Source organism: Pristis pectinata, chromosome 5 (genome assembly GCF_009764475.1).
Source record: "Pristis pectinata isolate sPriPec2 chromosome 5, sPriPec2.1.pri, whole genome shotgun sequence".
NCBI lineage: Eukaryota > Metazoa > Chordata > Chondrichthyes > Rhinopristiformes > Pristidae > Pristis > Pristis pectinata.
In genome coordinates this window covers 90,114,920-90,130,029 of record NC_067409.1, presented here as the reverse complement: position 1 = coordinate 90,130,029, position 15,110 = coordinate 90,114,920, and the positions used below count along the sequence as shown (strand labels likewise).

At 44.1% G+C, this 15,110-nt stretch overlaps 1 protein-coding gene across 1 annotated transcript; it reads right to left on the bottom strand.

The window, feature by feature from the left end:
* Nucleotides 1-2,882: 2,882 nt before the first annotated feature.
* Nucleotides 2,883-13,533, bottom strand: vstm2a (V-set and transmembrane domain containing 2A). Its single transcript, XM_052016538.1, has 5 exons — nt 13,099-13,533; nt 11,878-12,047; nt 7,609-7,659; nt 5,981-6,344; nt 2,883-4,090 (listed from the first exon to the last, which is right to left on the bottom strand). The coding sequence occupies exons 1-5, from the start codon at nt 13,166-13,168 to the stop codon at nt 4,011-4,013; spliced, it is 735 nt and encodes a 244-aa protein (XP_051872498.1). The 5' UTR covers nt 13,169-13,533; the 3' UTR covers nt 2,883-4,010.
* Between the last annotated feature and the right edge of the window lie 1,577 nt (nt 13,534-15,110).

Here is a 15,110-nt window from a genome sequence, read left to right as displayed (position 1 = left end):
AGTGAACAGCAGACCATATCATAAACTTTAAGAAACAAAGGGAAATTTGGCGATTTTGAAGTCGATTATCTTGAAGTGTTCTAAAATGGTGAATATATAATTTTCTTTGTATTGAATAATGTTCTGCGAAGACCAAGTTTCAGAAATACCTGTTAGATTTAAAATGTTAAAAAATGTCTATTAAATCCCTAGCTGCATTTTTATTTCAAAATTGTTAATGTTCAGACAATATGCATTCAGTACATTGCTGTGTGTTCTGACAATATGCATTAACTACACTGCTGTAATAGTGGTGAAATTCATATCAATAGTATTTTTCAAAAGGGAACGAGATACCTGCTCAGAAAGGAAAGCATCAGAGTGCTGTGGGATAACAGAAAATGTGATCAGGTTTATGAATTCCTCAGGGTTAATGCATTGTCACACTTTCTATTCCAGGTTTCACATTTAGCTTACACAATAGTGTGTATCCAAGAGATGTTACAGTTTCTCCACCAGAAATGGCTCATTATATTCCAACCAGGATCTGGGTTGGAAAGGAATGTTGGAAAGAAATGTTGCACTAAGATTAAATTTGCAGTGTAAATGCATCCTTAAGCAATGTAAAAACATTTTTTTATTATAGTGTGCCTTCCACATCCCTTTCAGATATTTCCAGATCAATTAAATAACAGAACATGCTGGAGACACTCAGCAAGTCAGGCAGCATCTGTGGAGAGAGAAAGAGAATGATCTGATTGAAGATTATTGACCTGACATTTTGACTACCTTTCTGTCTCCACATATACTGCCTGATCAGCTGTATATTTTCAGCATTTTCTGTTTTCATTTGAGATATTCAGCATTCACATTTGTATTTCAACTCCGAACAAGGAAGTACTTTTGAAGTGTAGTCATCATTATAAAAAACACAACTGCAAGTTCCTGCGCAGGATGCTCCCAGAAACTTTAGTTTAACAATAGCCAAATCTGCACTTGTAATCACTTTGAGTGAGCAATAACTGTTGACTGGAGCGGGGAAAACTCTATGTAGTTTTTAAAACATTCAATGGATTTTTTGCATCCACTTGAGAGAGCAGATTAGATGTCAGTTTAAAATCCAAAGACAGCACCTCAAACATTCCCCCACAATATCAGCCTAAAGCTTTGTCCAGAAGTTTCAGAAGTTAAAAAGAGAGCTTAGTGAATCAGAAGTATGATTATTACCATCTGAGCCACAGATGACACTTCATCATCCTAAATATTGATTGAGAACTTGACTGATTGGCATGATTGATTTCTGGTTAAAATATTTAAAAGAAAATACTAAGAGCATTATTTTTTCCTGAAACCATACTACCTGGGACCAAATGAAAATTTAGTGATGAATAAAACTCAATATTGTCTACTGGATGTAAAAGTTTCATCAGAAATCTTGGGTTATAGGTGAGAAGTTCATTCTCTCTTAAGCTCAACATAACTCCTTTCCATCAACATTACAGGAATACAGAAAATATGAGGACAATAACCCACTTCATTTGTGCAGTCAACTGGGTGACTGGAAGTATCAGCTCTGCTTTGAAGGTTGCATTCACATCTTGTACATTGTCAAGTTGCTGACTTTTATTTAGTGTGTCACCTTGTTACCCCACTGATCTCTCTCTCTTTCTCTCTCTTTCTTACACTTTTAGTAATATTGAACCAATTCCAGCTGCAGGCATTATTCAAAGCTTCTGAAAACAGCTGACTGACGGTCATCTTGACTTTTCAGCACTTCTGAAACTCACTCATCTGCTTAAATTGATCATTCATAGCCAGAATTCAGAGATCAAACCAATTAAAGGGGTGTTGTCTTCATGAAGTTTTCTGAGAGCATCAGATAACTGTACCATTATGAGAGACACAGCAAGTGCAGGAGAAGCTTTAAATACATATCTATGCAATTTATAACCCAGCATCAGGTTGATTAACAAATGAAGAAAATAATTTGCCCTTTTCTTTTACTTAAAGATAGTGCTAATTTGATTTTCAAATTGGGTGAACACATCTTTTATCTTGAAAGATAAAGGGGATAGATATTGGATAATTCTGCAAAGAACCAGCACAGGCACATTGGGCTGAGTAACATCCATCTGTGTTCTGTTGGGCTATGATTCCACATGGATAACTGGCCTTACAGTCCTCACCTACTCTGTAGGCAGTGAAGAACTTTTGATGGATGGTGATGGTTGTTATTTAGAGCTGGCGCCCAATATGTGCACAGTAAGATCCCACAAACAGCAATGAACTAATAAGCAGATAATCTGTTTTTAGTTATATTGATTTAGGAGCACCGGGTTAACTCCCATGCACCTCTTCTGAAATTGCTCTTTTAGATCTTTTAACTCCTTCTGAGAAAGGGGGCTTGATTTAAGTCTCCTCCGAATGGCAACACCTCTGACAGTGCGGCATTCCCTCAGCAACTCCCTCCATTGCCTGTGTATTCAATTCCATGCAAGAAAGACATGAAGCAAACTGATGCTTCGACGCGAGAAACACCTCCGATGCATTATTTGAAATCGTATCCACTGACATACACTGTGAACTGGAGCAATGAAGACAATCCTCACCTTCAGTGTACAGCTCGGCTCCGGTTGTGAGAATGGCTACCTGCACTGAGAATGTTCCCTAAAATCTACACGGTTGATAAACAAAGAAATAACTTTAAGAAACAGATGTCGCATTATTAACTTCATTATAACCTCTTCCACATAATAAAAGACGATGAGGTGGTAAAATTAACACCGGCGATTGGGGGCGGGGCACATAACTTGCACATTTAATTTTAATATTTAAACCCACTAGGAGTTTCTGTTTAATTGCGAATAGAAACAAATGAAATGAAAAATAATAGGACATTGTCCTTGATTTTTTTTTGTTTAATTCCAAGTGATTTAGTCTCTACATAATATATCCGGTTGGCATCTCTGCAGTCTAATTTTCACCGTGTTGGGATTAGGCGAGGGCGAGTTACACGAAGATGACATTTTATTACAGAGAAATTAAACATAACCCAGTCAACGTCAACGCGATTCGTAAGATAATTCTCAATTATTTTCTTATTTTCTCTTTTTAAAAAATAAAACACTCACAATATACCATAAGCTTCTGTTTGTGTCGTTCACTCACAGACCGTACGAAAATTGTTTTAGATACACAACTTGCATTTCGGTAAAGGGAGATTGTCCAGAGCTTTGATTGATTACGTTAATAGAAGTGAAAAAATAACGGATCACACAGTGTCGCATTATTAAAATTAGATTTAACCAGTTGTAAAAATAAAATAGTACTGGTGTTACAACTGCATCGAAATGGCAGAGGAGAGCGTTGGGCCCTCTGTGGGGAAGGATAATAACGACAGCACACCGAGAAGCAGCAAATTATCTGTGTTAGGTCGCTTCTGCACATACAGGAGATTCCAACGGATTGTTATATCAAACTAGTACAGGAAAAGAATGAAACATCCAGATGGTGAACGCGGTCGCACGTGTCCTGAAGGTGTCTCTATTGCAATGAGAATCCTGCACAAATTTACAGAGAAACTTAGGATGGATTTAAGACTTCTTAAATCTTCAAAGGTCGCATAAGATACCATGAAAGTGGAGATGGTGCAGTTAAAACCTTGCACACAGGTTGAGTTGTCTCGCACCGAGGCGATGTGTTAGTTGACAGATTTAGTTGCACCGGTGATCTCCGAGTGCACAACTGCGTCCGAGGACGCCCCTACACTTGTAATCTTGCACACGGATTGCCCCAAGCGTTGTTCATTATCGTTATCAAATCCATTTGCAGTAAATCTCCTGAGCAATGCCGTCAAGTGGTGCTTTATTTCTCTGCTTTGCTCTTCTCTAGGGGGCTCTCGTTTCTAGAGAATTACAGTGCATTGGGTGCAGAAGGGTTTAAAGTCGATTGTGCAGTCCATTCCGTGGATTTTACCATCCAATCGCTCTTTGCTTTAAGAGAAAGTGATAGTGGAAAAGTCAGCACTAAGACTATAGCAAAGCATCCTTCACAAAGCCACAAAATAGAAGCAGGACACCTAATCCATCGCTTGCAGCTACGATCGTCGTCCCTGCGGAAGAAGTTAAAATATTCGCTCATCCTGGAAGATTTTGTTTCCCGATATTTCTTAGAGACGTTTATACTTTCAACGCATGTATTTCAAATTAACGCTGGCATTTTCTGTCAATGCCCATCGCTTGGCTTGCCATGCATTCCAAATAACAACATGGCATACAGTCCGACCCTGATTAAAGCAAAGGGGCGGCAAATGATCTTAAGGGCGCAGGATTCTCAGAGGCAACCTCTAATTAATGAAAGAAGAGAACAGAATGAACACAGTGTACTTGGTGCATCATCAATACCCGGACTCTTTGCAGAAGTCTGCAGTTTAACAATCAGCCTGCGCTAACACTTTGCCTTAGGGGACTCCATCCGATTTATCAGTTCTTTTCTGTTTTGTTAAAAGAAGCTATACTTTGTACATTAGCCAAGCGCACATAACAGTGTACAAAATACATACAGTGCTACAGATATGCTATAATGATATTACATTATCATAGAATACAAACATCTTGGCTGATCAGTATTACGTTTACACAAGTCGCCCAAATATATTACACAGAGACGGAAGAAGTTGATCTCGGGGTGAAGAGGTGTACCTTAACACAAAGATGAGGTAATCCAAACGCACAAAAGCTGACTAGACGGCTAAAAACGCTAAATGAAAAACATTTTTATATCGGAATTTATTACTACTTTCAGCGCGGTTACCTACTTCATTTTGCAGCGAGCCATTGTTGAAACACTCCGCCCAGCACTGCAGCTCACGTGACCCAGTCCAAGAGCCGACTGGGCTGGCATCACGTGGTTCTTTATTCTGTTTACAATATACTTAAAATAATCCCAGATAATGGCATTCACTTACAAATAGATTTCATTACGTTCAAGATCTCAGTGGAACATGGAGGATTTCCTCATAATCCTGCACACGCTTGACTCCTGTGGCCTGTGGTGGCACTGCAGTTCACTCTAAGCAGGACTATTTATGTGCATGTATACTTAAAGAACGATATGCATATTACATATACTTTATGAATAAACATGACACCAAAGGGGGCCTTTCAGCTCATCAATTTCACGTGGTCTCTTTGCAGAGCAATCCAATCAGTTCCATTCTCCTGCTTTCTCTCTCTCCCTTCCCATTTGAAAGCCCTACTTCCATCATACTTGCAGACAGTGAATTCCAGATCATAACGACTCGCTGCTGAACAAAGTTCCGTCGTATTCCCCCATGCTTCATCGATGACATAAAATTATGTACCCTCCACTAATGGAAGAACTTCTCTCCGGCTAAATCCAGTATGGTCTTGTAAACCTCTTCTTAACCATTGTTCTGAGGAGCACAGCCCCGACTTCTCCAGTCTAGCTTTGCAACTGGATCCCTTATACCTAAAACCATTCCAATAAATATTTGCTGCACACTTTCCTGGAATTTCCCCTCTGTGATATCACTGTGTGGACATGGCAACTATTACATAGCTCCACTTTTGGCTTACATACGCTCCAGCAATAAATAGCTTGTAGTATCCTGGTCAACATCTTTCCCTTAAGCTGCATTAACAACAACAAAAGCAACAACAGCAATTGAAATAACAGACCATTTACAATATAAGGCTCTCTGCTGGTTATTGCTAAGCACGGATTTAACTGATGCATTTCCAACAACAATGATTGACATCTAAAGAAACACACTTTGGAACACCTAACGCATCTGATAAAGGTCTCCATACAAACTGACGATGTTTCTGCAGCTAATATTAAATACATGATGTAACTATCGTCTTGCGTGTGTGTAAGCAACATAATTTCATGGTTTTTCTATCAGCGAGGATAGAAGATGGTCGAGTGAGCGAGCCCTGCCTGATGGTTGCACTACTGTTGAAGGCTGTGCCTTGCCTACCTGATGTGGATGTGGCGCTCTGCCTGAGGATTGTTGCTGCTGGTCTGGAGGTTGCCCCTGCCTGCCCTTCGTTCGTTTCTCTGCTGCTCTGGGAACGGCGGCCTGGACGCTCGCTGGGAAGGCCTGCAGCCGCGGGAGGACTTCGCAAGCCCTTGCCGTCGTGCAGGGACAACGGCGGAGCTTCGAGAGCTTGCAGGGCCCGGGCATAGCTCGTGTTCACGTAGAGACGGCCCCGAGCCTTGTACTCATGCAGCTCCCCATTGTTGGCGTCGGTCACCCGGCACTCGTAGAGCCCTTCGTCATCCTTCCGCACTTTGGAGATCTGAAGTTTATGGGAGATGTCACTACCCATCACTTTCACTGTCTACAAAAGCGGGGGGAGGAGGGGGAATGAAATGAACACCAGATAAATGAACCATTATCACCATCTAAACCAACATTTTTCATTGCCGCCGCCATCCGGCGTCAGTTCCCCCGCAGCGCCAAAGTAACATCACCCACAAGAGCATGGGTGGATTTCTTCTAAATGCACCGAGTATCTTGCAAAAGGTATCCCCTGCCCCTCCCCCAAAGCACGTTGAGCTGTGTGGAAGAACATCACAAATGATAAAGGCTTTGCCAACTCTCAGGTCACATCACTCCTTCCTGCAATTATCCAATGTGTTAATGGCACGAGTTGATCTGCGGCTTATTCTGGAAGAGTTTAAGGTGCTGGAGGTGAGTGAATCAATGCTGCAAGGTGCAGAGCCAATGAGATTGCTGCCAGAGGCACTGGAAGTAAGATGGCAACGTTGGCACTGGAGACTGGGAGCGGTCGATGTGCAGGCTTCAAGGAAGTGGGCCCAGTGCATCAGTCTTGATGTCAGATGACGTGGGGTTAGATCAGACTAATTAAAGGCCCAAGAGTCAGAACTTCAGCGGGGTGGGGGTTGGGGAGGGTATCTGTTCTAAATTATTGGTAACTCGACTTTGGGGTTAGTTCGGGTACCGGATCTCCTTTGATTCAGATTGGATTCAAGGGCACAGTACCTCCGACTAAATTCATAATGACAAGGTGGTTCGAGGGGATTTCAATGGTGAATCTCCGTTGTATGTTTCACTACACAATGCGATAATGAATTTTCCTTCCGTGAGTGTGATTGTCAATTAGAAACATCATCCATTGTTCTAAATACATTTAAGAATGAATAGAACTTACATTTAGGCCACTTACTAAATGTCATTGTATTCATAGAAATACCAGTTTCCTTTAACTTTGTCGAGTTGTGCTAGAGAACGAAAGGCCCACAAAACAGCTGTTGAGTCTGTCACTAGTGTGATTAGCCTTGCGGCCTTGAAGTACCCCGTATCTACCCACGGTTTCCCTGGAAGGCATTGTTTTGCATTCTGGCTGGTTTCTAAACACCTCCGAGAAACTGACCACATCTCATTCCCAAATGGTCCATGCAGAGCCCGCAGGACTGACTGTATCTCAGAAACCGACTGTGTCAGAAACTGAACACAGGCAAGAAATTGATATCCCCGGCCACGCCCTTCACGCGGATTCCAAGATTCCCACATCTGCTTTAATAGAATACGGCTGTGCGGTCATCTGCCCCGCCTCTCCCTTTATCGAGGCCTTTACTCACACTTATTTTCGTCTCGTCGTTGATCATTTCGCTTTGTGGCAAAGTGTCCAACTGTATGAAAGACAAAACAGTTGGAACACATCATGAGATACAGACATCATCCATATGATACTGTAGATGCCGAGGATAGAATTAAAAGAGACCCTTTTCACTTGAGGTTCTACGCCTGATACAAACGATGGAGAATCCCCATCACTGTGACTAAAATGTGTTTTTCATTCTAGCTCTTGTTTACTCTATCTGACGTTATATTGGGCGTAACGATGGAACCATATGTACTCAGGTACAGCATAGTCCCCTATATGATGGCTGACTCATTCGCACGAAATGCTTGAAAGTTCCTGTGTATAAATACTAGTCATGAGGCAGTAAATACCCAACTTTTCCCAAATACTGTACTTCCTTCACGGTCTATAAGCTATTCAAGTAATTAGATGTGAGCGGAGTCAGCAATCAACCCTGCCTGAGTTTGTGCGGTACACTGGAATTAGACGGTCTGCCCGCTAAAGGCCACATAATCTGATCCCTTAAATCGGCTGCAATTCAATCAAATCCTGGGCTGGATTAACCTCGACCCCTATCAAGTGCCATTGCCCACAGCTCCCCGCAGTCTCTCACATCTCGCGGATTTAGATCGCATTCCCCTGGCAATGGATCCCTTCCCTGTTCTATCGCACGCCGCTTTCATTGAAGGCGCGGGCACAGAGGCACGATCTTTACCATTTCGATCAGGTCCATGAATCTGACAAGATTTATTCCAATTTGGAATGAGGTGCCAGAATACAAAGACGGGTTCTAGCTTGTACCCAATGAATGAAAGCATCGCTCAGTTATAGACTATAGATTTCGAAGAAAACAGTACAGCGCGTTTAAACCGTGTAGATTATTAGTCTTAGTAACGGCACATTTTTTGTCACATTCATCATTTAAAGACTCACATCGAAAAACATCAAACAACCATGGAGTGTCAGCTGCACGTTTTGATCTACACCCAACTATGTTTTTATTATGCTGGCGTTTCCCTTGATGAGCTCGTGTTACTGCAAAGCGGTTGATTTGCATCGAAGGATGGCGGAGAGAAGACGCCGCCGATAAATCCTCTCCAAATCCAGCTAACTCCACGGAATCATTGCGCAGGATTAAATAGGTCAATTTATCGAAGTATTGGACGAAAAACAGTAAAATAATACAGGTTGGAAAAATCTGTGAATGTGCATGACAGTCCGTGAGGAGGAGTATATGAGGGTGCATACTGCATGCAAGTGAGAGTAAGGGTACGTGAGGGTTATGAGAAAGTGTGTGAGGATGCATGAGGGTCTGTGTGGGGGTGTGTGTAGGGCTGTGTAAGTGCGAGGATGTATGACCGGCTGTGTGTGAGGGAGTGTGTGTGAGGGAGTGTGTGAGTGTGAGGATGTGTGTGAGGGAGTGTGTGTGTGAGGGAGTATGTGTGTGAGGGAGTGTGTGTGAGGGAGTGTATGTGAGGGAGTGTGTGTGTGAGGGAGTGTGTGAGTGAGGGAGTATGTGTGAGGGTGTATGTGAGGGAGGGAGAGAGGAAGTGTGAGGGAGAATGTGGGGAAGTTTGTGAGTATGAGGTATGAAAGTATGAGGGAGTATGAGGGTGTGTGTGAGTGTAAGGATGTTTGAGTGTGTGAGGGACAGTGGGAGTGTCAGAATGTGTGAGAGCATCTGTGAGGGAGTGTGTGGAAGGAGTGAGGGTGAGGACAGTTGAGGGAGTGTGTAAGTGTGAGGATGTATGATGGAGTGTGTGAGGGAGTATGTGAGGGAGTGAGAGAGTGTGATGATGTATGAGTGTGTGAGCGAGCATGAGTGTGAGGGAGTGTGTGAGGAAGGGAGAGAGACTGAATTAAGGAGAGTGTGCAGAGGTTTGTGAGTGTAAGATATGAAAGTGTGAGGGAGCGTGAGGATGTGTAAAGATGTATGAGGGAGTGTGTTATGGAGTGTGAGGGAGTATGAGGGAGTGTGGGGGAGTGTGTGAGTGTAGGGAGTGTGTGAGGGAGTTTGTGAGGGGGTGTGGGTGGGAGGGAGTGTGCTAGGGAGTGTGAGGAGGTGTGTGAGGGAGTGTGAGGGAGTGCATGAGGCTGGGGGAGTGTGAGGGAGTGCATGAGGGAGTGTGTTAGAGAGTGTGAGGGAGTGCGTGGGGGAGTGTGAGGGAGTGTGTTAGGGAGTGTGGGAGAGTGTGTGAGGGAGTGTGAGTGTGAGGGAGTGTGAGAGTGAGGGAGTGTGAAGGAGTGTGAGGGAGCATGTGAGGGAGTGTGCGAGGGAGTGTGAGGGAGTGTGAGGGACTGTGTTAGGGAGTGTGGGGGGGAGTGTGTGAATGAGTGTGGGAGTGTGTGAGGGAGTATGTGAGGGTGTGTGAGGGACCATGTTAGGGAGTGGGAGAGAGTGTGTGAGGGAGTGTGTGAGGATGTATGAGGAATGTGTGAGGGAGTATGAGGGAGTGTGAGGATGTGTGGAGATGCATAAGGATGTGGGGGATGATGTGGCTGAGTGAGGATGTGTGGGGCTTTGTGTGAGGGAGTGTGTGAGTGTGAAAATATATGAGACATTGTGCCAGGAAGGGTAGGAGTGTATGAAGGAATGAGAAGGTGACTGAAGTTGTGTGAGAGTGTGTGTGAGGGTGTGTACAGGAGAGTGAGGGTGCTTTATGATGATGAGAGTGTGGGAAGGAGTTTGAAATGAGGACAAATAAGAGAGTGTGAGATGAGGACTGGTGTGCAAGGGGATGTGTGGGGGTGTGCATAAGTGTATAAGGCAGAATAAGGGCATGCAAGGATGTGTGAAGGTGTGTGTGAGAGAGAGGATTCAGGACTATGTGTGAAAGTGTGGGGGCATGTGTGAGGAAGTGTGTAAGGAAGACTGAGAATATGTGAGGGTTATGTGGGGGATGTGTGAGGGTGTGTGCAGATAGATGAAAATGAATGAGGGTGTGAGAGGGGAGTGTGAGGGAGTTGGTGTTTGATGGGGATACATGAAGGAGTGCATGAAGGGGTGTGAGTGTGCATGAGAGATTGAAAGGGAGCTGGGATGTGAAATGCTCTGAGGGTGCATGAGGGAGTGTGAATGTGTATGAGGAAGTGTAAGTGTATATAGAAGAGTGCCAATGTGTATGAGCGTGTGTCAGTGTGAGTGAGGGAGTGTAAAGGAGTGGTTTTTGGGTGTGAGTGCATATGGTAGTATATGTAGGGATGTGTGAGTGAATGGGTGAGAGTGTGAATTGGTGAGGTGTGTGCAGCTGTATTCAAGGAGTATGTGAAGAGTGATGTATTATGAAGTGTGCAAAGCTGTGTGAATGTATGAGATTCTGTGCAAGAGGGTGTGTAAGGGAGAGTGTGTGGGAGCATGTGCAAAGAAATGTGATCGTTTGTAACAGAATGCGCGGGAGTGTTTGAGTGTCCATGTGCAAGGACATGGGGGTGTGAAGGGGGCATGTGATGGGATGTGAAGCAGTGTGTGTTGGATGTGTCGGAGAGTATGTGAAAGTGTGTGAGGAAGTGTACATGTGGGTGCTATGAAGGAGTGTGTGACGTATGAGGGTGTGTGTGTGGCGGGGGCACCCTGAAATGTGCAAGAGGATGTGGGAGTGTGTGAGAGGGAGGGCACATAAAGATGTGTAAGGGCCTGTGATGGTGTGTGAGAGTGTCTGTGGGGTGGGCTGATTGTAAGGAATGTATGGGTGTCTTTGTCAGAATGTCTAGTTGTGAATAAGGGTTTGGTTTGTGTGTGTGGATGAGACAGGAATGTGAGTGAGTGAATTAATGTGTGTGGTCGTGTTTGTGAAAGGGTGTGCAGATGTGAGAGGGCAAATGTTTGTGTCGTCGTGTGTTGGTGTTTACATGTGTGTGTGTTAGGGGGGTAAATGAGAGTGCGTGTGTCTGTGTGTATCCACGATGTATCCACGAAAGCGTTTTGCCGTTGAGAGAGTGAGTAGGCGAGTGTGTGTCACGGAAATGATAGCGTGTGCGAAGATGTGTGCTGGGTTGAGAGCATGAGTAAAGGAAGTGGGTGTGCGATAGTTTGAGAGAGCGTGTAATGGAGTGTTTGCATGTAGGTGCTAAAGAGTATGTGGTTCGGGGTATGTATGTGTGCGAGGATGCGTGGAAGTGAGAGTTTGTGTGTGTGTGTGTGTGTGCGTGTGTGTGTGTGTGTGTGTGTGTGTGTGTGCGTGAGTGTGCATGAGGGACAAGGGAGAAGGATGGCTGATGCGATCGATAGCACTGTGAACCCTTTGAGCAGTCGAGTGGTCGGTACCTGGATTTTGCTGTTTTCTGGGCTGTACTCCGGCTCCAAGGGAGCTCGAATGAACCACCACTGGATCTCCAGATAATAGGACGGGGAGCCGCTGCCTCTGAATGCACAAGCCATTTCCACATTGTCTCCTTCTCTAGCCGTTACACTTCCGGGGAATTCAGTGAATTGCGCTGAAATCAACAAGCGTTCAGATTTTCACCCTAACACGGGCCGAAGCGCGACTCTCCGCCTCAAACATTTACTGGACACATTATCAACATAGAGAGCTCTCTGATTCCATTCTCTCCACATGCAGCGCTCTGGCGCGCAACAGCTGGACCCGCTGTTGTTTTTAAGACCTTGTGTTGATCCAGTTATTAATCAGTCCGCATTCTCCATCCGCTTTCACCATGCATGCATTATTAATAATAAAGATTAACAATAATACATTCTAAAATACAAGTCAGTCAGTGCATACCAATGAGATTCGGCATCCTAAGATAATGTAACCTTCTTACGCGGGAACTTAAAGTAATCGCAAGTGACGGGAGATTTATTTATTCATCCTACATATCTTTTCTCCAGTGGTACATCATTTAATTCCCTCGACCTTTTTTTTTGCTATTTAACCTTTCCTTCACTGTCCCTGTTACTCTGCTGTTTTATCCCTCCGCCTCTCTCTCTCCCAATCCAGCATCCCAACTCTTCCCCCATCCGTTCGACTTCTTCCTTTTCCCGTTTCACATTTAATCCCCCTCCCGTCTGCCTTCAATCCTTCATTTCCCCGGAATTTACAGAAGAACGAAATCCTTCCTATATGAACAGGCATATGAAACACCGAAACGTGCCTTGTTTATCTTGCAGGAATACAATGCAAAACGTTAATTGTCGTTTAACCTCAAGCTGCCGGGGCAGACAGGGAATGTGCGAGATAGGCAGGAGCTTACTGATGGTCCGCGTATCTGCGAGTCTGTTATCAAACAGACTAATTAATCTCTTCGCTCTATCCGAATAACTACCCAACCGACTCTATCCTTAGGTAATAACCCAAAACCTTATCTCACCCTTCCACTCCCAACTCCTCAGGGCGTTTTCTGGTCTCTCTGAATTCCACACTTCAACCTTCGACCCATAGATATAATTCAATATTTAGCCACTGTCCGTTCGTATCTCTCTCTCGTTTTAATTTCAGTCACTGTTGTTCAGTAACGTTGAAATCTTATTTATCAGTCGCAGACTTACCTTGGGATGAAACCCCCAGTTGAGCGCAGAAGACAAAAAGGCAACCCAGAGAAACAGGAAAGGTCCCCATCTTCCCAAACACACATCAGCAGCGAAGAATCTTGCAGTCCCGGCAATTTATAAAGGCGAACCAGTATTTCTTCTCGGCAGCCACTGCGATATTTGCTGCATTCCGCTCTCAGTTTGGCTGACTCTGTGTGTGTGTGTGTGTGTGTGTGCGTGCGTGTGTATGTGCGCGTTTATGGGTGATCAGTGTTTGTGGAGGTGAGCAATATTGCGGCTGGTTAACCCAAAGCCCAGCTCCAGAGTGAGAGACGCTGGTAGAGAATAATGCGAGAGCTGCTGCTTGTTCTCGGGTACCTGTCTCCAGTGCGTCAGTCACTTCTCCCCACTGCGTCTTCACTCTCATCACATTCTGTAAGCAGCCCAAGGAAATATCCGCCCATCAGACCAATCAACCTTACACACTGCAACTTCCAGGGGCTCTCGGACCCCGCTCCGAATGGTTAGAACCGAGCAGTCTGCGTTATGCAAAACAACACATTCACCCACTTTTGAGCACAAGGCGGATCGAACGAGGGCTATTATTTGCATCGCGACACACGTGTTATTAACAAATGGTCGCAATCCAATTCAGGCGCACAAACGATCAGCTCTACTGCGCTGCATTCGAAGTACTTTTCTCCCGGCATTGTAACTAATGCAGCGTTTACCACTGGATATCGCCGCAGAGCGTATGGTTTGCACTGGGGCGGAGGTTGAATGCGGTCCATGCCTTTTGTTTTTGCACTGCAACTTCTAAAGCATCTACCCTAAACAACCCTGCACTGAGCGGGCTCACGATTAACAGTTTCTTTTCAAGCCAGTTCCATTTTGTGAAGTTACCTCAGTGGCAAAGGTTTCATTTAACACCGGATGTGGGCGAGAGTATGACAAACTTAATACATAGGCAATGAACATTGAATAAAGTGGCGTTTTAATCCATCGATTATTACTCATATGATCCCTGATTTATTATGTCGCTACAATTTGACTGGAATATTAAACAATCTAACACGTGGATACTATATTCTTTGCCTCGACCCCGTGTATATACACCCAGATAAGCTGATGAAATACTGAAAAATGATCAAAGAAGAAAACAGAGCCAAATATAAACGTGGAACACACCCAAACTCCATTTTCAAATAGGGATTCGGTGGCTTGAACAATAATAGGATCAAGCTTATACACTAGGGGGAAAATCCTTACCACTTCTGCTATGAGATGGTACTCCCGTCTGCTTTCTTGTGCCAGACCTAACTCTGCACATCTTGTATCACAACTGCATGGTTTATATATGGAATAAAATGACAGGGCGGTAGCATTTTCTTAGTATATGTAAACAAAAGTAAATTTCATTATATGTCGCCAGGAAATAGTAACTAGGCATATTCTAAAAAGAGGCTTCCAGGGCGTTGGTTGGAGTATTGATATCGAGCAGCAACAGATTGCTGTTCCAGTTATGTAAACTGAATCATCTTTGGTGGGTATCAGTTTAGTAGACTCCCAGTCCTCTGTGCCTTGTTTGATCAGTTACTTTACCAATGAAGAAGTTTCTCGATCTGCCCATACCATTGCCATTATCAGCAAGTCATTGTTGCGTGCAACACGCTCAGAGTTTCAGGGTCTCCCGTGTGCGTTATGCTACGTACCCTGTGCCACATCTCCGACGTGTTCTGCTGCACCACTTGTTACTGGCGGTGTTTTCAGAAACAGCGATGCATTTGTGGAAATCTCTGCAGTTCCCACATTGACCTCAAAGGACAACTCAGAATCCAAAAACCCGAAGTGGAAGCAAATCATACTCGATCCCAAGCAACTGCCCGTGAAGAGAGAAAGACTCTTGTCTACAGCATTATCAACGATTATTGGCCAATTGCATGGTTTATAACACACTGGGAACGAACTCATTTATTATCCCTTTGGAAGAAGACTAGACGTCTATTCTAGGTTAACTTACATTTTTTAAG